At 43.0% G+C, this 24,322-nt stretch overlaps 1 protein-coding gene across 3 annotated transcripts in view; it reads left to right on the top strand.

Moving 5' to 3' along the window:
- Positions 1–6,206: 6,206 nt before the first annotated feature.
- UBE2Q2 (ubiquitin conjugating enzyme E2 Q2) overlaps positions 6,207–24,322 on the top strand; it is a 44,848-nt gene continuing 26,732 nt past the window's right edge. Inside the window, exons 1-3 of one of the 3 annotated variants that reach the window (XM_080626797.1) lie at positions 6,207–6,747; positions 20,589–20,702; positions 21,552–21,656. In XM_080626797.1, coding sequence (XP_080482923.1) covers positions 6,562–6,747; positions 20,589–20,702; positions 21,552–21,656 — 405 coding nt within the window. In that variant the 5' untranslated portion in view covers positions 6,207–6,561. The remainder of the gene's footprint in view (positions 6,748–20,588; positions 20,703–21,551; positions 21,657–24,322) is intronic. The other 2 variants (XM_080626799.1, XM_080626798.1) reach the window with 2 other exon arrangements.

Genomic DNA, 24,322 nt, shown 5'->3' with positions numbered 1-24,322 from the left:
TTGTGCTTAGAATCTGTTTCTTGCAGGAAAAGAGTCAGATTTGCAGAATGGCTATTGTTGGCAGCATTCTTTTCTAAGGTTTGGTCTTGAATTTGATTCTCCAAGACTGCTGCTTTCTGTGGCTCTCTCTCAGGCAATTCTGCTTGCTTCAAGTCATCTTTATAATGGGAAAAAAAAAAAAGGACTTGTTTTCTGTCCTTCTGTTGCCCATAAAGATACATGGGTTGGTTTTCCAGATGTATTTCACCACTGTTTTTTTCCAGTGCTCTGTATCTACCAAACTCGGTTTTGTGTGTTTGATATTGAAAAGTTACTAGATGGAGAATATGGTAAAAAGCTAAATCCAATACCAGAGTTTGGTAGATCTTGACCTGTGTCTATGGACTCCTGTGACCTCCAAATCAGAGACTGGTTGAAAACCACTAATTTCGCTCACCAGTATTTTCATTCCTGTGAGTACAGTGTGACCTTGGTAAAGCACAGCTTGTCCTGTTGTGGTGATAGGGAGAAAAAAGTGCTTATGATGTGCACTAGGGAGCAACTGAAGATCTGAGGTGAACTGATCCCCATAAAACTTCCAGCATCAGCTCAAATAGATGTGCCACCTTTGGTCCTGCTTCTCCAGGGACTGTGTGTCCTAAGCCTCCTTTCTACCCTCTGGCCCATGTCCCCTGCGAGCTTCCTCAGCACAGAGGGATGCATAACACCCCAAGTACGGGCTCTGATAGTTTCAGTGCTGCTTTGCCTGCTCTCCTCAAGCAAGGAGGGTATTAGGATAGGATACCACGTGGCTAGCCGGAGTGGAGTTATGACTTAGAGCCTACAAGGCTGTAAACAGCGCCTCTGTAGAACTGGTCCCAGACTTAAAATGTCTTTCCTCTTCTCAGACACCTGGACTCTGTTGACAACAGCATAAACAGGATAAATCTCAGCACTGACTCCAGCTCCTTGTATAACTTTGATAAAGTCTCCTCCAAGTCTGGGCCAAGAATTTAGTTACTGCAGTGCTAGATCATGGTCAGATTCTAGGACTGTCTATACACCCAGTTCAGCAACAACACTGCCTCTCAATGTGTCTGAAATTTCTCACCTATAAAATGAGGCTGCATCCTGTGCCTATTTTGGTGTGATACTGGTAGGGCTAGTGTTTGTGCAGCACTTGAGCCAGTCTGTTGAGAGTTTGAACAGGGAGTATTGCCCAAAATCAAAACCTACTTATAAAAAGCAATAAGAGTAAATGGGAAGCCTTGGCTGGTGTGGTTGCTGAGATGCGTTTGTTTTGTGTTTTCCAGGCTAAGTGATGCAGGGATGTCTGGCTGTGCTTGCAGAATCTGAAACAATAACTGTGAGCTGCTCTGTTCATCTCAGTGCTTGCCGACTCAGATGCCCTGTGCTGATACTTTACATACAGACCAAGTTAACTATTCCACTGCCTGTCAAAGTAAGAAAATAGTAAGGAGATGAAAGAGCTGCGTATTCAGCTGTGGTTAAGATTGCATCTCAGCGCTGTGAGTACTTGACCTAGGAATCTATTTCCCTGCCTTCCCCTGCAGTCGGAAATCTATTTAGCAGGACTGAGCCTGGCATCTGACCTGTATATCCCTTTAAAGCTTCTGTGATGGCAAGGGAAGATAAGCTTGCTGAGCCCTATAAGGCTTACGACTCTATGGATCCCAAGGAAGGAGTGGAAATCCTAGGGAGTCCAAGGAAGGTGTGTTACCATGTTCTGAACAGTGCCCCATGCAGCTACCTTTTCCCCCACCCAGCTTGGTTTGGAAAACTGGTATCAGATTTTCCTTTATTCTCTAGCTTGTTCTGTTATTTTATTAAAATCATGCCTCAGATTTGGCTGCACGGCTCCCTCTTGCTTTCATAGATGTGCTTTTCATATGTCTTTAAGAAGCTATATGAGCCATGAAGGCTCATAGGCATATTCCCTCCCTCTGCATTTTAAATATGCACAAGGAGTTTGGTTTCTAATGTGTTTGCACAGTGGATTCTAATCCCCATCTGCAGCATTGCAAGACTGTGATTAACACGGCTTTGCTTTCCTTTCCTGTAGCACCTTTCTGCTAATGAATTAATTCCCACAACTTTCATATGGAACAAAAACATATTGTTAACCTCACTTGACAGACGCATTCAGCTTTTGACTGTTCTGAAATGTACACTGTCCAGTAATATATATAAAAATACCCAGACCTACAAATCCACAAGCAAAATCAAATCTTCACTGAAAGGTTATTGCTTTTTCCTGTGTAGGATTGCAAACACTTCAGTGGCTGAGCAAAATCACACTAAGGAACGGACGTATTTGACTCAGATGCTGATAGCCACAGGGGTGGACTTGGAAGAATTGTAACTAGAAACTGCTCTTTGCCCATCCTGGGTAAAGCCATGCTACTTATTATGATGATGATGATGATGATGATGATGATGATGATGATGATGATGATGATGTTTTACTTTTTAGTATTAAACTCATGGCCATAGTATTTGAGTAGACACCTCCTTGACCCCTGTCCCTGAATGTCTGGGCAACAGTACCGCTGTCTGCCCAAAGCTGCTCTGGGATATGTTTGTTCAGAAATGCCATTCCTTAACTGTTAAAGCCTTTAAAAGTAAAGTAAGTGAGGGACTAAGCAATCCCATGTCCAGTGCATGCCATGCTGCTTGAAGCTGCATTGTCCAGCCATTTCATCAGCTTTTGTGCACTGATGCATGGCTTTTCTAAAATGCTTTGAAAGTGACTTCATTATGGAAGCAATGACTTTGATGCCATCAGCTTAGAAGTTGATGTGGAAGCCTGTCTTTGGTGAGCAGGACTGCTTGGGTTGTATCTTGGAAAAGCAGGATCCTCTTGAGTCTTTCTGCCTTTGCCCAAGGCTTCAGGTAAGTTTCCCGCCTTATCCTTCTCTCTATGGGTATCAAGTGCTATTTGTCTTTTCTAGTCTGCGTTAGTGCTGCTACCTGTGGAAAAAAGTTTAAGTGTCTGTTGTACCCCAGGATCAGCTACTATAAAACTGCATCATCCATCACTAAAAGTAATTTACACTTCCTCCCATCTCATTAATCTTATCCCTTTTGCTTTCTCCTTCTGCTGAGGCTCAGGATTACAAAAGCTCTGGGCCTTTCTAAATTCTAAAATCCCAGTTGCTTCTTTGGTGCCTGCCATTTCTCTCAGGAAAATGACATCAGAATTAAAGTGAAGGACCCTTTCTAAGGGCTAGGCTGCAAATGAGAGAAGTGAGGTCAAAAACCAAACCGATAAACTTCTCAGAGAAACAAATCAGCCCTCTGCTAGGCACAAACACTTGACTGAATGTACCAGGAGATTCACTCAGGGGTAGAGCTGGGAATACAGCAGACATGGAAAGCGCATTCACAGGAAGAAAAGGACTAATATCAACTGAAATTCATCTGTGCTCTGGAACGTCATTTCTTTAAGCTCCAAACAAGCCTTACTATCATCAAAGCCCATCTATCCTATGTCTTTGTTCATTTCCTTCTTAGTGGCTCATCCTGAGCTCATCTTTCCTTTGATTCCCTTCACCCCTTGCTGCTGGCTTTCTGTCTCACCAGGAGCACGGCTAGCTGGAGACAGGACTGGCAGTAAATGGGAAGGAAAATTTTGGTCTGAACTGTTTGCCTCCTTTTTTTCCTGCCAGTTTTACCCCCAAAAGCAATGAGGAACCTGCTGGGTGTTTTCTGAGAGTTTCAGTTAAGTTACAAAACTTGTTATATTTCAATGAAAGGCAGGGAAAAAAGAAACAGAGAAGGTTACGAAGGTCTGTTATCTTCGTAACAGAGAGGTTTGGCCAAAGTTCATATCCCTGGAAGAAGAAATCTAGCTGTACGATAGAGGGAGGTTCCCATGATGTTGAAGATGTACATGCAAGAAGAAAAGTAGAAAAAGAAATGCTGCTAACACACAATATAGATCAAGGGAACTTAAAAAGCACCTGTAATGACTGGAATCTGATACAGTGCTCCTGAGGGTCTTTACCAGGATTCATTTCCTTTATTACCCAGATATGTCAAGTCTTCCCATACACATTCATTTTGGTCTTGGGAGACTGAGGATTTCCTGAGTCATCTTGAGACCAACATGAGATTCATGTCAAAGCCCCATAGCAAGTCCCTGAAGGAAGAAACAGGAATGAGTCAGACATGATGAGCTGCTCTTTACACCTCTGAAGCAGCCTTTCTATTACAGGGAGTGAGGCAGGCCCAATGTGTTCTTAAGGTCTTATCACAGAAATGAACTCACAGCTTGCACAATGCCTACTAAACACAGAGAAGCGCAACAGAATTTAGAGGAGTGGTGGCTGTGCGGCTGCATGTTGCTTCTTTAAGCCTGCAACAAAAAGGCGGACTGAAGGAGCTGGGAACAGTTCTAGACCAGACTTAAGCACTATATGGCTTGCAGGACACACTTGGCCAATGAAGCAATTAGTTTGGCCATCTAGGTGGTCAGGAGACACTGTGATGTTGGGATTGCTGGGTGCATGACAGAAGTTCTCGTGCATTCAACAAGCTGGCCAGCTAATGCAGGCAAGGTGTCCCCAGCCAGCACACGTGCACTTATCAGCTGCCAAAAAATGGGGTGTCACTGTCAACAGAGAGCCAGAGGAAAGGGGAGATGGATGAGAATGAGAAGACAAGGAGAATGGGAGACCAGAGGCAGTGATAGTGGCAGTTCTGGTAAGATATGACAAACGGTACAGTTTGAACTTGCTCAGCCTACCCACCTATCTGCTGCAGAGAGGCATTCTAGGCCAAAATCCTGTCGTGTGAGGGAGATAGGGCTGAGTCACCAACTTCATTCCCCTGCTGTTTCATGCATCGCATCATGTAACGCCTGACAAAGTCTGATTTGTTTAGTTTTGTCTCTGGTGTTCCCATACAAAAGCTCTTGTGGGCTCTCCCTTTCTAAAAGGATTAGTTATAATTTTCTGCTGTTAATTTGTAGCTGTTTTGCCCTTAATCTTCTTTTGTCCGTGAAAGGTCTTGACCCTGCCTGTTGATGTGTCGACAAACAAGCCATATCCACTCTGTCTTCACTTTGCAGGCCACGCCGTCTGAGCCAACATGCAGCTCAGCCCTTCTAGGAAAGGTGGATTGCACACACTGTATAATGGGAGTCTTTCAAATGATACCTGAAAAAAACCAGGTCTTTCACCTCCGTGGACTTTCTGGTATCTCTCATTCAGAGTATTTAACCACTGCCAATCCTTCCTGGCTTTTGTAGCTAAGTGTGTTCTTTGCAGCTCTCTGTGATGGAAAGATAGGAGATTTCAAGCCCACAACTCAGTAAGACTGAGTCCATATGCTCAGAGTTGGGCATGTGCATAACTGTGTTTCTGGATCAAGATTAGAGTTCTCACCACTTGACAAGATTCAGCTTGTGCTTTGTGAAGTGCTGCCAGTTTCTCTGGAATTAAAGATTTATATAAAATATCAATGTTGAAAAAAAAATCAATTCTCTGTTCCAGGTTTGTGCATGTGCATGTGTGTAATGCATTAATTAAGAGCTGGTTGGGAAACAAGAAACTGCAACTGGTATCACAGTGCTCTCTTTGTGCCATATGAGAGCTGATCCTTGTTCCCAAAGAGCTGTCAGCTGTCGACAGGCAAAGCTAAGATGGAAAGGGACAAATAAAGGTGCAGAGAGAATTTTTCTAGTGTCAGGAAGTGATAGAAATAGAGGCAGCACCTCTTTCTCCCTGAATGTAGCTAGTGTTCATTGTACTCTGCTTTTATGCTTTGCGGTGCTTTTTCTTGGGGTAAAATGCACAATTACAGAGGAGCTTAAATGCAACACTAACATGGGTTTTTGGCCTCTGTATTGCTGTTTTCCAGCCTGCAACGATCGACACCAGGTTTTACTTGTATCGTTCCGTCCGGAATGTGGGGCAGGCGTTGCTGGTTTGTGTTGGCAGATCTCGAGGAGGGCTGGCAGGACTCCGGGGTGACAAGTGTGAACTCAAGCTCCAGGTTTTGCTTGGCACAATCCAACAGCGCGGTGGGACAGGAGCACCGCGGGGATGAGCAGCGGCAGAGGAGGAGGAGGAGGAACACCAACGGGAAGCGGCCGCTGCGGTTCGGCCCCGGGGGTCCGGTGCCTGGGCAGGGGTCGGGGTAGCCGGGGCGGTGGCGGCGCTGACCAAGGGCGGCCCAGGGCGGAGCGGGGCGGAGCGAGGGGCTGGCCCGGTGCGGCCCCGCTGCCTGTGTCCCGAGAGGAGGGCTGGGCGAGGGCGGGGCGGTGGCGGGCCTGGCCCAGCCCTCCGGGGAGGAAGGGGAAGGGAAGGGGGGTGCAGGCTGCGCTGTTGCCCTTTTAAGCGAGCGAGTGGGTGCAGGAGGCCGGTACAAAGGGAGCTGCCGCCGCGCTCGCCGTCTCCCCGCCGGCTGGGGCTGCCCCGGCCCCCCCCCACCCCCCCGCCATCTTCCGCCCCGCAGGCGCGGCCGGGGCCAGGGTCGGGCCGGGCTGGGCTGAGGCGGAGGGAAGCGGCGGCAGAGCGGGCGAGGCGGCGCAGGCCCGGGCCCGGAGATGAGGCCAGGATGTCGGTGTCAGGGCTCAAGGCCGAGCTGAAGTTCCTCGAGTCTATCTTCGACAAGGATCACGAGCGCTTCCGCATCGTCTCCTGGAAGCTGGACGAGCTCCACTGCCAGTTCGTGCTTCTGCCGCCGCCGCCGGGCTCCGGCCCGCAGCCGCCGCCGCCGCTCACCATCCACTGCAACATCACGGTGCGGGGCCGGGGCACGGCCCGCCCTCGCCATTGTCTGTGGGGCGCGGGGAGGGGGCGCAGCCCCGCCACGGGGTGACTCAGCACCGGGGGGGCCGCGGCCTCCGCCCGCCGCGGGACCGGGAAGGCTGCCGAGGGGTCTGGGCCCGCCTCCCCCCGGGGCTCCGGGCTTCCTCCGCACCGCGGCCCTCACAAAAGTTGAGGAGCGGGCACTCGGCCTCTCCTCCCCGCCGAGGCACGGCCCCGCGGTCCTTCGGGGGGGTTTCTCCGGCTGAGGCGCCGACCGGAACAAAGGGCGGCCGGGCCTGGGGCAGAGAGGAGAGAGCCCCCGGAACAACGGAAGGGCGCCGGGGCGAGCGGAGGGGCTGTCCCTGGCCTCCTCCGTGCCTGCGGTGTCCCGGAGGGGCACGGGGCGCGTTTCCTCTCTGCCCTGAGCGAAGGGAGCCCAGGCGGCAGGCGGAGGGCGAGCGCTTTACTGAGTGCGCCACACGGCCGCGGCCTGGAGCCGGCCGGCCCGCCCTGACCCGGGCGGGGAAACGCTGCTTGGGTGGGCCGGCGGCGACCGGGCCTCCCCACCACACCGGTCAGTCCGGCGGGCTCCGGGGGGTGGGAGGGACGGGAAACTTCTCTCTATTGCCGTCGTGAGGGGGATGAAACAGTGCCCCTAGTCTGCTGAACGGTTGCTGCATTATGGTGGTGGCGTTTAAACTTGAGAAGGAGCTTTGAGCAGCCTTGTCGAGGCTGAGGGACTGCTACCTGAAGGGGTTTGTTTCTGTGGTGGTTTGGTTTTGTTTCTGCCCCTCTCTTTAAATTCGTTGGGTTCTGTTTGTTTTGCATGAGTGGAAGGGAAGCAGATTCATGTTCAGTGTTGTGTGCTATGGTAAAAATCCTCTGTGTTTTGGAAAGTTTAGGGCCTAAACTTCCCAAAGAATTTGATTATATCGGGGTCTGTGACTCATGTTCAGGAAGGTGCTGGAGGTTCCTTTTGATTGGACTGGTTGTAGTTCTAAGTGAATTTAAAAGCCTTACCAAGATTCAGCTGAAGAGTATTGAAAGACTTCAGCTGGTTGAAAATATTGTTACTATGTCTGGGTTTGAAGGAGGTGAGCTTTAGAGGTTTTTGTCTTTTGCCTAAAAAAAGGGTAAAAGCTTCAAACGGTGTGGAGGTAGAACCATGCATGTAAGTACTGAAAGATGAAAACGTGCATGCAAACCAAGCAAATCTGATAGTCTTGATTGGAACTTTGCTTGCCGTAAAGTGACTTTATTAAGTTAGATTTGTTAAGAGGATCTTTCAAGTTTCACAGTTACTTGTCCTCAGAGGTCAGTTCTGGGACATGGTCATGGAGCGGGTGTTTGTTTTACTGGACACTGGTACATAGTTGTAAGTTATAAGATGGTTTCTGTGGTAAAATAAGTGAGATGCTTTGGTGTTCTTGTTTTTAGAATGACCTATCAGATGATGGATTGTGTGACTTCCTTCGGATACTTTTTATTCAGTAGAGGGTGTTTAATCTCAGAGAAGTCAATTGTTTCATTCCGCAATATCATCTGTTTCATCAGTTTTTCTCTAGTAAAATTAAAGGTCTGATGATTTGGCACCAGTTGAATTTGGTAGGTTATTCCTAATTCATCAAGTGACAACTAACAGGGCAGCCAGTAGCAACACAGTGAGGTGTTTGATGCCTTGGATTTGTGCTGTGGTGTACATCTGCAGCTGAGGCTGCTTCTCTTGTAGCCACTTTAGACAGTAATTCTTTCTTAACTTGCAAAGAAATATGCCCATTTTTCTTGTAGGCCTTTGCATAAGGTGTGTCAGAGCAAACAAGAAAGGCTTAGGTCACTCTTGGCATTTTTATGTCTTTAATGAGGGAACAGTGTCTGCAATCAGCTGTTACAGTCACTTGCCCTGAAGGTCAAGAGGTCTTTCACATGCCATTACAATTGTGGCATATGAACTTGCAAAAATAACAGGAAAAGAGAGGTTTCAAACATTAGGGCAGAGACTTCTGCTTTGAAAAAAGGCTGTGTCCCAGCTTCTTGAAACTTCTGTTTCATAGGTGTCTGCAAGCAGCCTGGTGCTTTCCAGTGTTGACTAATTCTTGGCTCTCTGAGGTAGGAGGCTGTTTTCCCCATCTGTTAAAAATAAATGGGAGAGGGCAACCTGAGATACCAAGGTGGCTCTCTTGAAACAAGTGGGCAGCAGGTGGCAGAGCCAAGAAGAGAATGCTGACCTCTGGACTTGTATCCTGGTTTTTTGACACAAGTGTTAGAACTCTGAAGTGTGACAAAAGTAATTTTCCTCGCACACACACACACACGCTGAGTTAAGTCTCTTGGCCTCATTTTTTTCTTGTTTCTAGTTTTTTCTGTAGGTACAGTAAAGCAGAAAAACATAAGTCTTGTTTACTGCGCTTCATTGGATGTGCAGGTACTGTAGGAACTAGAACTTGAAATGGCAGTAGGAGCATGCAAAAGCTGTTAAGGCTGTTAGCAACAACTGTAAAGTTGTTGGTAAATACATGTTCTTGGAGAGACTCACCTTTTGCATCAGAAGCTGCTGTCTCAGTGCTCTGGATTTACAGTGCAAATATGTAACTTTAGCTGTCTGCTTCTCCTAACCAGGAGCAATACTGATCAAACCAGGATGTTCCCCTTGCTCAGCAAAAGTCTACAGATTGTGTGTCTGAATGCTCAAGAATCCCATTAAGGGGAACTGTAAGCATAAAGCTCAAGAATCACTTTTTTTTTGTGGTTCTGTTTGAGTACCTCAATATTTAACTAGAATGAAAGCTGTCTAGCAGTGTGTACAGCTGCTGAAGTTAGTGGATGGAGCAGAACCTGCTGTGGAAGGAAGCTTCCAATAGCTCCTGCACCAAGTCTGAAAAGAGACCCTATAACTAAGCTGTTCCAATCTTCACAATGCATCTCTTTCTTTTCTCCAGTCTAGAGAGAGGAGGCAGAGGAAAAAGGAAACACTGTCCTGGAGAGGTGAGGGAGAATGTCTGCTTAGGAACTGCATGGATCTCCACAGGTTTCCCAGTCTAAATTCCACAGTTTGATTAGAAGTCTGCCCTGGAATTTCTCACTGAGATGACTCTTCTGTTTCATGAAGCAACAAACAAACTTTGTACAAGTCTGTACTTCATTATTTCTGGTAGTGACCCATATTGGAACTTTAATGGTTAATCAGATTAATTTAAAAGAGGCACGTTAGGGTGGAGTCGTACCTGTCAGAAATACTGCTGCTTATTCCTGAGAACTGTCTAATTATTGAACTTGTTCAGGCTGTGTACGTTCACATTCCCATTCTGTTATGCCAACAGCAGTGTCTCCGTTCTGAAGTTTTGTTTCTGGTTTTCTCAGGTTTTCATTTAACAGCAGCATACCAGTTAATCAGGTTCAATAAAAGTGTCCATTACAAAGTATACGTATTGATCCTGTTCTGCATGTTTTTTGAAACAGTATCAAAATTGTGGCTTTAGAGGAGTGTGTGTTGATCATGACTTAGGTGTCTTTCAATGCAATCTGTAGTTTGGGTTGGTACCTTATCAGTCTTATGTCATAGTATTCCAAAGGGTGTATTAGAATGATTCAGCCTTATCCTTGTTAGTGCAAGAAAAAGGAGTGACTTGGACTGCTGTGAAGCATCTTGTGTTTTTTATATAATCTCATCAGAGAGAAGCTGGATATTAATATCTCCACCCATAAACGCAAAACTACCATTCAGACTCTGTGTCCTCAAGTAGCGCTTGCAGGTAGAACAGGGTTTGTGCTAGCTCTGGGTGGGAGCAGATTTTGCCTGAGACAGATGCTGGGTTCTAATGTGCAGTGATAGCCTTCGCATATTAACAATTCAGTTCAGGTGGTAGGGCTGGCTCCAGTACACTCTTGCTTCTCTGCTGGAAAGAAGTATCTTGTGCTTTCACTGGAAAATAGCCTGCTGCTAAATCAGTGTTAGAAGCTACTGTGAAAGACTTGAAAAGGTTGCTGTCTACAGATAACTGCAATTGATGGGAGATGTCTTTATTTTCCTTTCTAAACCAGAATGGATGAAAAGCTTTTCATAAGTTTGGTATATGTACAATGTTTGAATGCATTAGAATATGCAGTAGTTCTTCAAAGACATAAGATTTTAAAGCTAAACACAGTCCTAGCTAATGCCTTAGATGACTGATAACCTTTTGAACAGGCTATTTATTTGTACACAAACTAACCGCACGATGAATGAGGCATTCAGTTCCCATCACTAGACATTCTCTAGTAGGTGTTGAGACCTTTGTCTTGCAGCAGACGGATACCAGGACTAAATAAAAGTGTACACAGCTTTATCTTGTTCATATGTGCTTTTCTAACTAGAATTAGGGGTACTTGGTGCTTTAAAAAAAGGCATGTGAGTTAACTGTTATCAAATGTAACTTATGCAATAGAAATTGAGAAGTTTAGTCTTGTTTAACAAATTGTAATTAAGCAAACAAATACTAAAAGAGTGAGGATTTTAACTTCTTTTGTATGCCAAGACTGCAATTGGAAAGAGAATATTGCAAAAAGGAGTAGGAGGAATATTTTGTGTCTGGAAGACACAGGGCGTTATTTTGACCCCACAGCTTAGCTGTGCTCTGTGAAAGGCTGTATCCAGTACTTGAGGACGTTGCAGGTTGTTCTGTCTCTCTGTAATGTATGAAGTGCTCCTAAAGCATCCTAGACAGCCACAGTGATGGACTTCAAATATAAATGCTAGCTTATGTTGAGGTTTTAATGTACAGGAAATTGCACTTACTTCAAATGGGTTACTCGTGTGAGTTAACGATACAGTAATTTCTGACCTGGGACTTTTGTGGTCCTCAAAAGAGCTCTCCCTGCACTTTGATAATTAAAAGAAGTTCTTATTACAAGTATTATCTTCTTTTTACTCATCATGCTTCCTCATGGTAACTGTTTAGGAGTTTTTTTCAGAAGACTGAAAGTCATCTGGTAATTTTTGTGTATTTCTGCATATTCCCTAGTTAGGAAGAGACTTAGAGTAGGGCTACTTTGTAACAGGAGTTGGAGTGTGTGGGATAGTTGCCTTTGATTTGTCTTGACAATGACATTTACTTTGTGTCAAAACTAGAGTGGCTGTAGTTGGGCTTACCCCAGACCTTTCTCTTGCTACAAGAAGCAAGAGCATGTGCTGCTTCTCTTGATTCTCATCTGTCATGGGGGCATGCTGAGATTTAGATTTTTCTGTCCAAGCTTTTCATCAATGAAATAAGAAAAATCAGGGAGTGGTGTAAAAAGTGAATTCTATTCTTGAAAATAAGGTGACACTTCCCACTTTGGCCGTGGCAACCTGTCTGCAATGGAACTCTGTAACATCAGAATTTACCACTGGAGTTGATCAAGTGTGTTTCCACAAAAGAGTAACTTCATTCTGTCAGACTTAGGCTAGAATGTATCTGTAGGTGTGTGTTCTGTGTTATGCCAGGGGATACTGTGTATTGATGATGTGCTGATATCCTCAATGTGAATGCAGAATTACAGTTGTTTTGAAGAACAAAGTATGATTGTGTCCAGTGCACTCTAATACTGCTGTTGCTCACAGACCAGCAAAGGCTATGTGCCTTGTGTGATGGCCCTAATTGTGTTTCCTGGATTAAGGACCTGGCTGGGATGTAAAATTCTTTACTGGGTTAGTGTTAATCTGGATTGCTTCCCAGTCTGGCTGACTGTGTGGCTGCACAAACAGCTGTCCTGCCACGACAGAGGGCACAGGGGCGAGGGAAGTAGTGGGGAAGACTGCTGAAGCCAGCATTCCCGACAGAGGAGAGCTGCTTGCCGAGCTGCTGAGTCCTTAGTGGTGCTTGGGATAGCTCCTGTGTAGAATACCCAAGCTGGTGTCAGTCTGGTGGGCCCATAGCAGGGTCTGGTTGGTGACAGTGACTGCTAAATGGAGAGCTGGACCAGACTAACTGGGAAGAGTTTCCTTGTAAAATGAAATTCATTTTAGGAGAATGGAAGATACAAAGATGGAGGCAGTTCTTTAAATAGTGTTTTTAACAAAGAGAGGGGGAAACACTTCTGGATAGCAACAAATGTTTGTTGAAGCTGACTAACAGAAATAGCTACTAATGTAGTTTTGCCTCTGTGTGGACTGCTGTTCAGTGCTGTCAGGTTGCTTGCCTGCGTGTACTTTTGGAAAGTTACAACCCGCTGAATTCCTGGCTGAAGTTGATTTTTGTTTCCTTTATTTTTTTTTTTTTTCCCTTGAGACTATGAATGGTAATACATCGCTTAAGATACAGAATAGTTGATGATAGTGTGCATTCCACTGTATTTCTTCAGCTGCAAGCTTTATAGGAGAAACTGAAATGACCTTTCACCAGCTCATAGGAGACAACTGGAAAATTAAAGGGCTGATTATAGTAAGGAGAGGTTATTTAACATTTAGATCTTATACATGCATGCCTGTATCCATATTAGCTTCACTTGTGCTGATCAGAGTAATTCTCAGTTGATCTTTGCTGGAAGCAAGCATACCAGTTAGCATAAGTCTTCTGATTCCTTTTTTCCAGCTGTACTCTTTAAGTGTGATATTAAAATATGCCCTTACGTGTTTTGTTTCTTTTTGTTATCTCATGCATATGAGACATCCTGGTGTATTCAGTACTGTAGTGAGTGTGTGAGTTCTCTAATGTTTTAACCCCTCTGAGAGAAAGAGTGCAATACTGTTGCACATCTTGCAAGAGCTTCTTCAGTGTGTATGTAGAAAGGCAGAAACCTATACTCTTAGCATAACCTGCACAGTGGCATTAGAAGCGAATTAAAGTGCTCCTGTGCAGTGGTGCTCAAGATACCACAGGCTTGCTTGGAGTTTTGGAACAGGGAATAACTGGGGTAAGAGTGTGGTATTCAAGGGATTAATGGTAAACACTGGTTGAACTCTATCGTACTGAAATTGTGTGGGGGACAAAGTTCCTTCTAAATGGCTCTAATCTGAAGGCCAGTGACTGAGCAGTGGTCATAGCAGCTGTGTTGGTGTTGCTGTGAGGGAATGTCATGTCCAGTGTCAGCAGCAGAGCAGCAGGACCTCTGCTAGCAGTGGGTGAGAATGAAACATCCCTGTGTCTGCAGATGTGTCTGGAGCACAGCAAATTTCTAAAGGCAAGAGATGGATAAGAGGAAACGTGTTCTCAGGGGGCAGGGCACAGTGCCGTTGGACGGGGGCACTTTGGAAGAGGGAAAGATGTAAATTCCTGAAGGTTAAGAGAATGAAGAGGAAGAAGGGGAAGACTGGAGTTCTGAGTGGCAGCAGAAGTGACATCAGACTTTGCATGCTGTATCTAAGTGATAGAGGCAAGAGCAGGTCTGTTAGGAAACCTTATCTTTTTTTGAGTTAAGTCGGGGAAGGAGTGACATGTTCCAGCTTAGTTACAACACCTTAGTTTTAGCCACCTTAGAAGCCTTTTCTTGCTACTCTGACTTTGTGACACTAATGTTAATACCTTTTCTGAATATGCTTGTTTGTGTAGTTGCAGTAGTAGGTACTTAGTAACTCCTGATGATTAGAAAGAGTTGATAATTCGTTTCACGTAACCAGATTTCCTTCGGGAATCTGAGCACGTAAGATTCTGTGCTACTGGTAGAGAAAGAGTTGGAGAATCAGATTTGCAAAATACCTTTCTCTGTAGCACATGTGTCTAGCTGCTTGTGAGGTGAACCATTGCCAGCATAAGTGCTTGTACAATGCACACATTGAAGAAGAGAACTGCTTGTGGCCAAGGGCTCTGCAGCAACCATCCTCTGACAACTGTCAAGACGAGAGTCCAGGCACACTGTGGGGTTTTGTGTGTGAGGAACAAGACAGGTTGTTGTGAGGTGCTATGGTGAAAATCTGGATTCCAGTCTTGGCTCTACAACCTTCTTCCTGATAAGCAAGTCATCCTTCAGCGATGCTGTGTTCTTTGCTCAATTTTTCAGTGTGGATGATCTGCAACTTTATTGTTGCTGTTGCTAGTGTTGGCAAAGGAATGTTCCTTAGCTCACTTAGCTGGTTTGGCCCTCAACAACAGTTTTACTTTTCAGAGACTACATGCTGCTTCTGAACATCTGTCACTTGCTACGCTGTTGGCTAAATCATGCTTTGCGTTAACAGAAGAGTTGTGTTTGAGTCACAGCATGTTAGAATTTGATGGATTTTACACTGGGTCCATACAGAAGTGTTTAGAGTGTTTCTCTTTCCTGTGGATTTCGTGGAGTGGATAGATGGCATGCTACATCATGATGATGACCTGGAGAATGAAATGTTGCTTCGCAGTAAAGATCAGTAACTATGCTTCTATCAGAAAAGTGCCTTATTTGCTTTTATGCTCAAAGTTTGTATTTCAATTCTGTGTAGCTATGTTACACTGGACAACAAGTTGTCTGTGGCCTTTTGTTTGGAGTGCATCATGTTGTGGCAACCAGGAGTGTGATAAACCTGTTTTTCCAAAGGTTATGTGCAGTTTCACATTCTGGGATCAGTATGGATACTGTGCTACACTTGCCTCATTCCCTGGAGAGTGTGTGGGAGATGGAAACCATGACCCTGTTAGTTGTGCTGGTTTACTGTGCTCCTGAAGGTATTCACTTCTGCAGTGATGAGTGTATTAGCAGAACCTACCTAGAGCGGGATTATGGGATTCTTTCACCTGCTTCCTGCAAACCTGCAAAATGATTAAGCTCTTGCAAGCTCCAGGGGTCTGACCAAAGCATGCTGCTCTGCCTGGGATGGTCTTGCATAGGCTATGGCTGTCAAAACAGTCATTAAACTTGAGGGTAGAATTGCAGTAATTTTCTGTGTTTGAGAAATGTGTATTTTAGTCAGTGGAACTTGGTGCCTCACCAAATAAATGCATGAGTTATAAAAAGTATTCTTGTTTAACCAAGTCGGGCTTTGACTTCAAGAGGAGTGTAAGAAAATGATAGCTAATACAAGCTTGCTTTCTGTGGTCTCTGTTTAGGTGAGTTCTAGTGAATAAAAGATGTCCTCTGTTTATATGCATTGAGTAAGTTAATAGGATGTTGCATGCAATCTTAAAATTGAAAAGGTAAAGCAATTTGAAGTTTTCCTCTTGTTCAGTGGAGATGGGTAAAGTTCACTTTGCTTTCTTCCTACCTCCAGTATTAAACTGAATTGTTAACCCCACCCCCATTGCATACACTTGTCTTTTTAGAACCCTGGATCTCTGAACTCCTGCATTCTTATAGAAATGGCAAGTCTTTTATATGTAAAAGTGCAAATTTTCACCTGAAATTGGAAATGCAATGTTAGAATGTTGTAGTGTGTTCAGTAACTCAGTTTGTACAACAGAGAAAGTGGTAACGTGTTGATGTTTGAAAATGCGTAGTTAAGTTTTAGTAACTTGAGTAACTTTTTTTAAGAAGCTGTAAGCATCAGTGGTTTATGGATGTCAAGCTCAACTTTAGCTCTAAGAATATCTTCTCAAATCCTGATATTTTTGTTACTATTAATTCTATGGGTATTTTTCCCTCTAAAGGCAGTTGACACAGCTGAAAAATTCACAAGTAGTGAATGATTGACTTCATTTCAGATAGTATGTACCAAATTGTAGCTGATTGTGGAGTTTAATCTCTAGTATTTGTTTTAAATGTTTGTGTAGGATGTGTGTATGATCCCTAACAAGTGGGACTTGATTTGGTTTTGGTTTTTTAATCTAATTCTGCTATTTAATTCAAACAAACTTAGTAGCATCAAGGCGTCTGCTGAGAGAAAGACATCTATGATTTGACATCAGTTACTTGATTATTTATAGCTGCAAATATGTTCACCTTGAAAAGGCTCTATTAGTCCTCTGGAAAGTCTTGCTACAGTAGGATTGGCTGACTTTGTCACCTGGAGTTGTGTGAGCTAGAACAGTCTCCTGCTTGCCTTCTCAGAGCAGTTAATCTGTTTAAAAGATCTCTGGGTTTGACCTTCTGTTGGTTGGAAGTAAAGGCAGGTGGACAAAACATTTTGGGACCAAGAAGATACAAGCTGGAAATGCTGATGAAAATCAGCTGAGTTTTAGTTTTAGCTGGTGTAAGGACAGAACTGGGTTCTGTCAGTGGTGGAGATTTTGCAAAAACTTAGAAATGGAAAGAAATTCAATTGGTTGAGCTTTGTTCAGCCAGCATATGAAGGAGTTTTAAAAGGAAAGCCTTTTTAATCTAACATGGAAATTAAAAGATCTATCAGGGTGTAATTGTGATATTTACATCATGATGCTGAAGATGTGTGTTTAAATGAGCTTTCCTGCCATTTGGCTGTGATAAAATGGTTCTGTTGTGTACAAGGAGACATGGTTACACTATTACCTTATAGCAAACTGTGTGTACAGGTTGTGCTAGTTGTTAGGGATTTGAGCATAATGTGTTGTTTTAATTGTTTTTTTTAATACAATGCTGTTGAAATGGTGTGATTTAGAAAGAGCTCATTTAAAGTCTCTTACATCAAAATGGTGTTGCTGTAGCTTTACAGAACAGGATAAAGATTATATAACACTGCAAGTAAAACAGGCTTTTGTTAAGGATGAGAAAGCTTAGATAGGATATACTTAGCTGACAGATCTGTATCTGGGAAAAGCTGTCTTAATGTGTGTGTTTCTGGTATCTGCTGTCACTTTTTGCTGCCTTTTTTTTTTTTTGGTAAGCAAAGTTGTTAGTAAAATATAAGTAGACCTTTTTACAGAGGATGCAGTGGAATGCCTGGGCCATGAGATGCTGTGTGGATTCTTCTGATACACTGTGGTTTTCCTAAATGATTTGATAGATTTAGAAACTGTTCCAGTGGTGGGAGCATAGGGCTTTACTCTCTTTGTGTTCTGTGTGTTTATTAGCAGGCTAAATTCTTTTGCTGCATTCTGTTACAGAAGCATTTGTGTTGACAAAGCTCCCAGTCTGTCCTGGTGTTAATACAAAGACTCTCTAGAAGTGATGATCCCATGAATTGTAATTGTATCTGGGTTGGCTGTAAACATCCAGCCTTTGTCCTGGGGCCTTGGTACATGCGAGTTGTGGTGTCATGCCTTACTGAGCAGTTGCATTTGCTTTCCAAGCTGTACAGCATGCATTGGCCTGTGAAAGCATTGGGGCCTTTGCCTCTTGTGATGAATTTTTGCTTTTACTAGAGAGCAGGAAAATGTCACATTACAGCAGTTACATAAAAGATCTCAAACACTCAATATGGGTGATACCTGTGCAGCTAAGCTAATTACACAACATCACTGTATGTCAGGTGTGTTGTGAAAGGCCAAAAGCGATGGGATTTTAGCCACTGAGAATTAATAAAATAATTACTATTCTAGGGTTCCTCTCTCAAAGTGCTGCCTTTGTATTTGAGAAGCTTGTGTTCCTTGCATGACATAATAACTCAAATCCATCTCTCTATAGAATGCAGATATGGAAGGAAAAGCTGACTTAAGTCTCTTGACAGAATTAGTTTGTGTTTAGTTCGGGTGTTTGACCTTACATTAGTTTTCATTGTGTGTTATGGTGTTACAAACTCATGAGCTTGTTTAAATCTCGAGATCAGAACGTTTGAATTTTGTATGTGAGTTCTCTGTTTCAAAATATAGTGACTCATTTCCATGTGAAACTCAGCTGTTCCAAAAATACAGCTTACAGACCCTGAGAATCTTAGTGCCGTATACATTTTTAAGTGAACATATTCATTGTAAGTCTGAAGAATTAGAAAGTGTTGCCACCAACTGGAAGTTTTTGCCTTCATTGCAAAAAATGGAATGAGTTGGAATGAGAGCAAAGAGTGAGGAAGGCCTGTCATTCAGGACAGAAGGCATCTGCACATTCAAGTAGGCACTGTAAAGTATTTAAACACATACTGGGATTGCTTGTTTATCAAATCTGCACTATCGGTCGTGTCCCTGTCTGGCAAAGGGTCTGCTGCAAGTGCTTTGGAAGAGATTTTTCTATAGGCCCCCAGACTGAGAGGGACTCTGATTGGAACCAACAAGTGTTCTACTGTGGGTTCATTCATTAAATCCTTCTGGTGAGCAGAGGAGAAACAGAGTTGTCAGAAAAGAATATAGACAGTGAAGAGTTGAGCTTTACTCTGTAAGCAGCATCAGATTCCAGGTTCAGTTTTGAACAATAGACTGACAGACATCTATCTTATGGAAATCATTGCAATTATTAGACTTGCTTGAACTAATGTATATAAAAATGCTTGATTAAAAAAGGCCAAAAATAACTGTTGGGAGAATGCACATTTCAAACATTGACTGTATCTGGAGAATATTTTTATCCTAATGAACATTTCAAGAAGCAGATGGCTCAATAAATCTTGGAAGGGATTTTGTGTTGTTCTTTGTATTTAGTGATGAGGATGTTGGTGTGATCTCAAGTCATGGTAGTAGTGTTTACCCTGTTTCATTTCCCTTAATGGAATGAGCTGGCCAGGGCAGTTCAGGCCTCAAAAATAGCTGGTTCAAATGAGTCTTTGGGCAGTAGTGTCACAGCTAACAGGGTTTCCCTTCTGATTTTGTCCTGTGCGTAAAGATCCAGCATGCAGTATGAAGGTTTTGAGGTAAAAATATTGCACTATTGCAGAAGACTTTACAGGTGGGTTGCATGTCATTAAGAATAATGAGAGTGAGACAATATCAGTACAAAACCTGGAATGATTTTAGTGGAGTGTAGCTCCTAAAAAATAATAGTTTGGGTCCCGAGTGGCAGATGGGAGTTTAACCTTTTTGCCTATCAAGAACAGGTATCTTAAGGTCTCTGCTTGGTCTGTGGTGTGCCTTGAAGTGAAGCTGAAGGACATAAACAGTTTGTCTTTACGTAAAGGTACCAAGAATATTGTGTTCTCTGAAGGCTGTGATTTAAAAAATAAATACAAACTTGGGGGGATTGAGCTTGTTTAGAAATAAGTGTATGCAAAGGCTGCAGTTTTCAGGCGGGGATTTTAGACTTCTGGAGCTAGAACATCCCTGGAGTGTGATGGTCTGTTCTGCCAAAGCTGATGTTCTTGATCTAATCACACAGTTTCTGTTAGGAGGTTCAGCTCTTCAGCTGGAAGGTCAGTTAGGCAGTAAGCTTTGTATCATTCAATGCCAATGAATGTACATTGTAACATGCTTGTCTTTTTGTCTAGTTTTCAAATGACTCATGTTCTGCAGTCTGATAAACCCAGCATCTTTGAAATGACAGAAGCTAGTTTATGTTAGGAAGGTCTGGATTCTTCTTTTGGGACTTGCACTTTGAGAGGTTGCTAAGGCTAAGTTTGCTTGGGAATCACTAAAGCCCAGACAGTAATACTCAGGCAGGGATGTTGTCTTCCTCCTGTGAAACTTCTTACAGTTGTCTTGAAAATTACAAAGCAAAAATAATGCAGTCAAGAGAGTGTAGCTTCATAAGTATGTGGTGGAGTCACCTATTACAGTAGCAGTAGGAACCTTGACTCAAGTGCTGGAGAATAAAGCATGATTTATTGCTGATGGAATGAGAAATATGGAATTTTTCCTTTAAACTGCAGTGAGGGAAATGAATGAAAATTCCCTCCTGCTGTTTAGTAAGACCTGGGGATATGAAGATAATATCTCGGTGATAAAGCTGAGGTTCAGCAATTTGTCCTCAGCTACTAGAATTTAATTAAATGGGTGAGAAGTAGAGAATGCCTTAACTAAAAAAAAATAAAGTAATCCAAACCTGTCAGTGATATGAAGGGACACTTGCTGTTGAGCTGGAAGCTACGTGGTTTCCTCCATCCTCACAGTGTTACCAAACATGTTAGGAAAAAAGAAATGGAATTGCGTTTTGAAGCCTCTAGAAAGGAGGCAAATGACTTTGTCTTTCTTTTCATAGCAAGGGTTTTCCAAGCACCTTTGGAAGGGCTGCATGCTGTGGCAGCTGAGTGACAGGAAAATCACTTGTCATGGATTGTATGAGCGGTTGTGGGCCACGCCTGTTCCATGTGTTGTAAGTGCCCTAACCATGGCTTGTTCTGGAAAATCATCTGTACTTCTATAAACCCATCTGATCTCACTGTCATTCAGATGTGTTTTGGCACCTGCCTGACAGCTGTAGGACTTTAATGATGAAAGAGAGTTAGTCTGTAAGCTTTCCCGATAGACTTGTGCATAATATAGTGCTTGAGTAATCTTTTAATAGTGGAAAGTCCTCTATGAGCCTTGATGGTACAAAGATCAAATTGCAGATTTTTGGCATCTGTGTTAGCCTGTCCTATGAGGCAGGAGCTGTGGATGGACTGTGTGATGGATTTGAGCTGTGGTGCCTCAGTCTGACGGCCAGTGCTGGAATTGTTTGAATGATGTTGCTTGAGGAGGCAATCTGGAGGCTCCAGGTGTTGTTGCCTTCACAGCTTTTACTTGGAAGAATCTGCGCTTTTATGACAAACTGGCACCCATCTAATTTTATCCTTTGATGTGTCCTAATCGTGATTTCATAGTTTGGTAATGATCACATCTACCACATTCCTACATTTGTCCCTCCTGCTCCACCCATCCCCAGGGTTTTAAGCTTTTCAGCACTGTTTCTTATCTATGTCCATCATCTGATAAAGATGAAAATCAGATGAAATACGAGAAGAACCAGTTGGCTGGATTTCTTTCAGCTTCTCTTGCGTTGCCTAAAAATGCTGTGTTAAGAGCTTCTCTGTTAGCTGACTTAAGAGTAAGATAAAAGGTGATGTTAATACTGTGTTGTGGAATTTTTGGGGTGAATGAGTTTTAAAAGCTTTATAGTTTTGGGGTGTTTTTTTTTTTTTGTTTATTTATTTGTTGGGTCTTTTGTGTTGTTTTTTAACAGGAGTCTTACCCCTCTTCATCACCAATATGGTTTGTAGAATCAGATGACCCAAACCTGACTTCAGTCTTAGAGCGTTTAGAAGATATTAAGAAGAGCAATACTCTGGTGAGCAAGTGTTTTGGTTGTTTTGGGTGTTTATTGAGCTTTGTCACATTATTAAGCCATCAAATTAGTTCAGTTTGGGGGTTTTTTGGGGGGTGGGGGTGTTTGTAAATACAAATTTCTCTTCTAAAAAAATGTATGAACCAAAAGTAATCCACAAGATCTGGGGCAAGGAGGGGAAGATGACTGAAATGCTTGTTCTTAGAAAAAAATAGTTAAATTTTAGCCCCAATAATCACACAGTTTAAAGTTTTCTGAAGTAATTATGCAGTGAAATGCTTGAGAACTTAAAAACTACTGAATAACTCAGCTCTTCTAGAGACTGCCTCGCACAGAGATAGTTACGGAGGCAAAAGCTTTGTGTCCTTGAGCATGTGTAGTCTTCAAACCATGACTCTAATAGAAAGAATTTGCGGTTTCAGTAAAGACGCCTTGGCTTGATAGTTTCTGGTGCATCAGAACATTCCTTAGATAGTGATAACAGTGTTGTGACTTTGAATGATTGCTGTTGAAAGAAGGTCTTTACACAGATTCTAATGGTAGTTTTGTATTTCGGAAAACTATCAGGCATTATGTCTTATTTGAGTACCCTTTTGATCTAGAGATAAGGGTGTGTGTGTGTATATGTAAATTATACATATGTATGTAAAATTAACTTCCCATTCTCTGCGGGAGAGTAAGTGTCCCTGAATATTACTTAGGGATATATCTCAGTACAAATGTACTTTGTTCCACAAAGAGCAGTAGTGCAGCCTACTGACAAATTCAGCGATTAAAAGTGTTGGTTCTGCTCTCCAGATTCAGTGTTACAAATATTAAATATCCCTTAAGAATGATCTTTATTAACAGATGATTTTAACATTTTGGGATTATTTTTGTGTACAGGAACACATGAATGCTCATGATGCATACAGAGCAAATCTGCAGAATACTGCTTATTGTACGAATTATGAGCTGGTCTTGGTATTTGCCTGGTCTTGGAAAGAACTGGAAATGTTTTTTCTCATTAAATCACTGACCTGTAAAGTTCTCTGGGCTAATGTTAACAAGCACACTTGATCTTCAGTAAGGATGTGTAAATTTCTGTTTCTAAAGGATATTTAGGGTACATATGATTTCTAGCAGGAATAATTAGGAAACTAACAAGTAAGTGGGAGTCTTCATGGCCTTGCCATAATTAAAAACAAAGGGGCACTGTAGAGGAACATTAGGGTTTTAATGTGTTGTGTCAGGTCTGATCACAGGAGACATAATGTCAGCTGTGTGTTTTCTTCTTACAACCTAAACTTTAGATTAAACTATATTCAGAAGAATGTTAGATCTCTTAGTGTTTGCGACATCTGCCTAGGAAGACCTACACCAGTATAGTAGCAGAAAATATGACCGAATCACCTTTTCCCTTAAATACACTTTTCAGAAGATTTTTCCAGCTTGAAGCTGCTGTAGCTTCAGACTAAAGCTTTTAAACAAGATACTCCCTATGTTTAATTACGTACAGGCTTGCTTGCAACAGGGAAGAAAGCTTTATCACAAACATGCATAGGACTTGCTGTGCTGAATTGCATCTGCACATAGAGTGCTCCTGTACGTTTTAAGAAAACAGCTTCTGATATCAAGATTGTATTTGCCCAGGTAAAAGCTGATGGGTTGATGTAATAGACTCCTGTGGATGGCCCATTGCTTTCTCAGGAATCTACCCCACATCATGTTATGCCAAGATGGAAACACATTGGAGTGGTTGAAGAGGCAAATACTTACACTCTAAAATCTGACTTCTTTTTTTTTTGCTCAAGGGGCTTGGTTTTGTGTGTTTGGGTTAGGTTTTTCTCCCTACAACTTTTCCCTTTGCAGTTCCTTCCCTCCCCTTCAACAGTGTTGGAGAAACTTACACACTGACTTCCTGGAGTCAGGTAGGAAGGGATAAGGGACTACACATAGAAATCCAGAGGCTTCTGATTTATCATGCTGTCTCCTAAAAACTTGCTTTGTTCAGTTTAGACTTTTAGAATGTTCAAAATCAGTTAGTATTTAATATATTGCAGCTAGGAGATAGTTTGTGGCATGTTGTTCTGAACTCATAAAGCTATTGGAACAGTCAAGTTTTGGATAGGAAATTGCATTGGACTCTTCCAGGAGCTCAACAGAGCACAGCGACCGTGTGCTCAAAGCACTGCTAGCACATGTATCCTCATTTAGTATTCTTACGGGTTACTCTGCCCTTTTTACTTGCTTTGTAGCTTTTGTCAGGTATCACCTGTTTGGAAAGCTGAAGAGCATGCTCTTCAGGCATAAAAGTTTGACAGGGATATGTATATGTGGAAGCCTAGTCATTTGACATAGTAAAAGGAAAATGTTTTACTCTGTTAAAATCATGCCCACTTTTCTTGGAAAATCTTATGTGGGTCTGAAACTGTGTTACTTCCCTTGGGATCAGCATGGTGCTGCTTGCTATGAACATTTGTCAAAACGCTAAACATGTGGAAAGGTTAAGAATGTGATCAGCACAGATAGCATTAGGTTTGGAGAATTTAGCTGCTTTACTCTCCAGAATGAACAAGTTGAAGTCAGCAGATGAAGGGGCTACAGATTTCTCTCTGACCCCTAGTGTCTCCTGGATTCCCTTCCACATCCTGAGCATCAGCATTACATGAGATATGGTAGGTAGTGAA

This window comes from Psittacula echo (genome assembly GCF_963264785.1).
Source record: "Psittacula echo genome assembly, chromosome: 10".
NCBI classification, from domain to species: Eukaryota; Metazoa; Chordata; class Aves; order Psittaciformes; family Psittacidae; genus Psittacula; species Psittacula echo.
The sequence above is the reverse complement of the archived record's forward strand: the minus strand, read 5'-3'. Positions and strand labels throughout refer to the sequence as shown.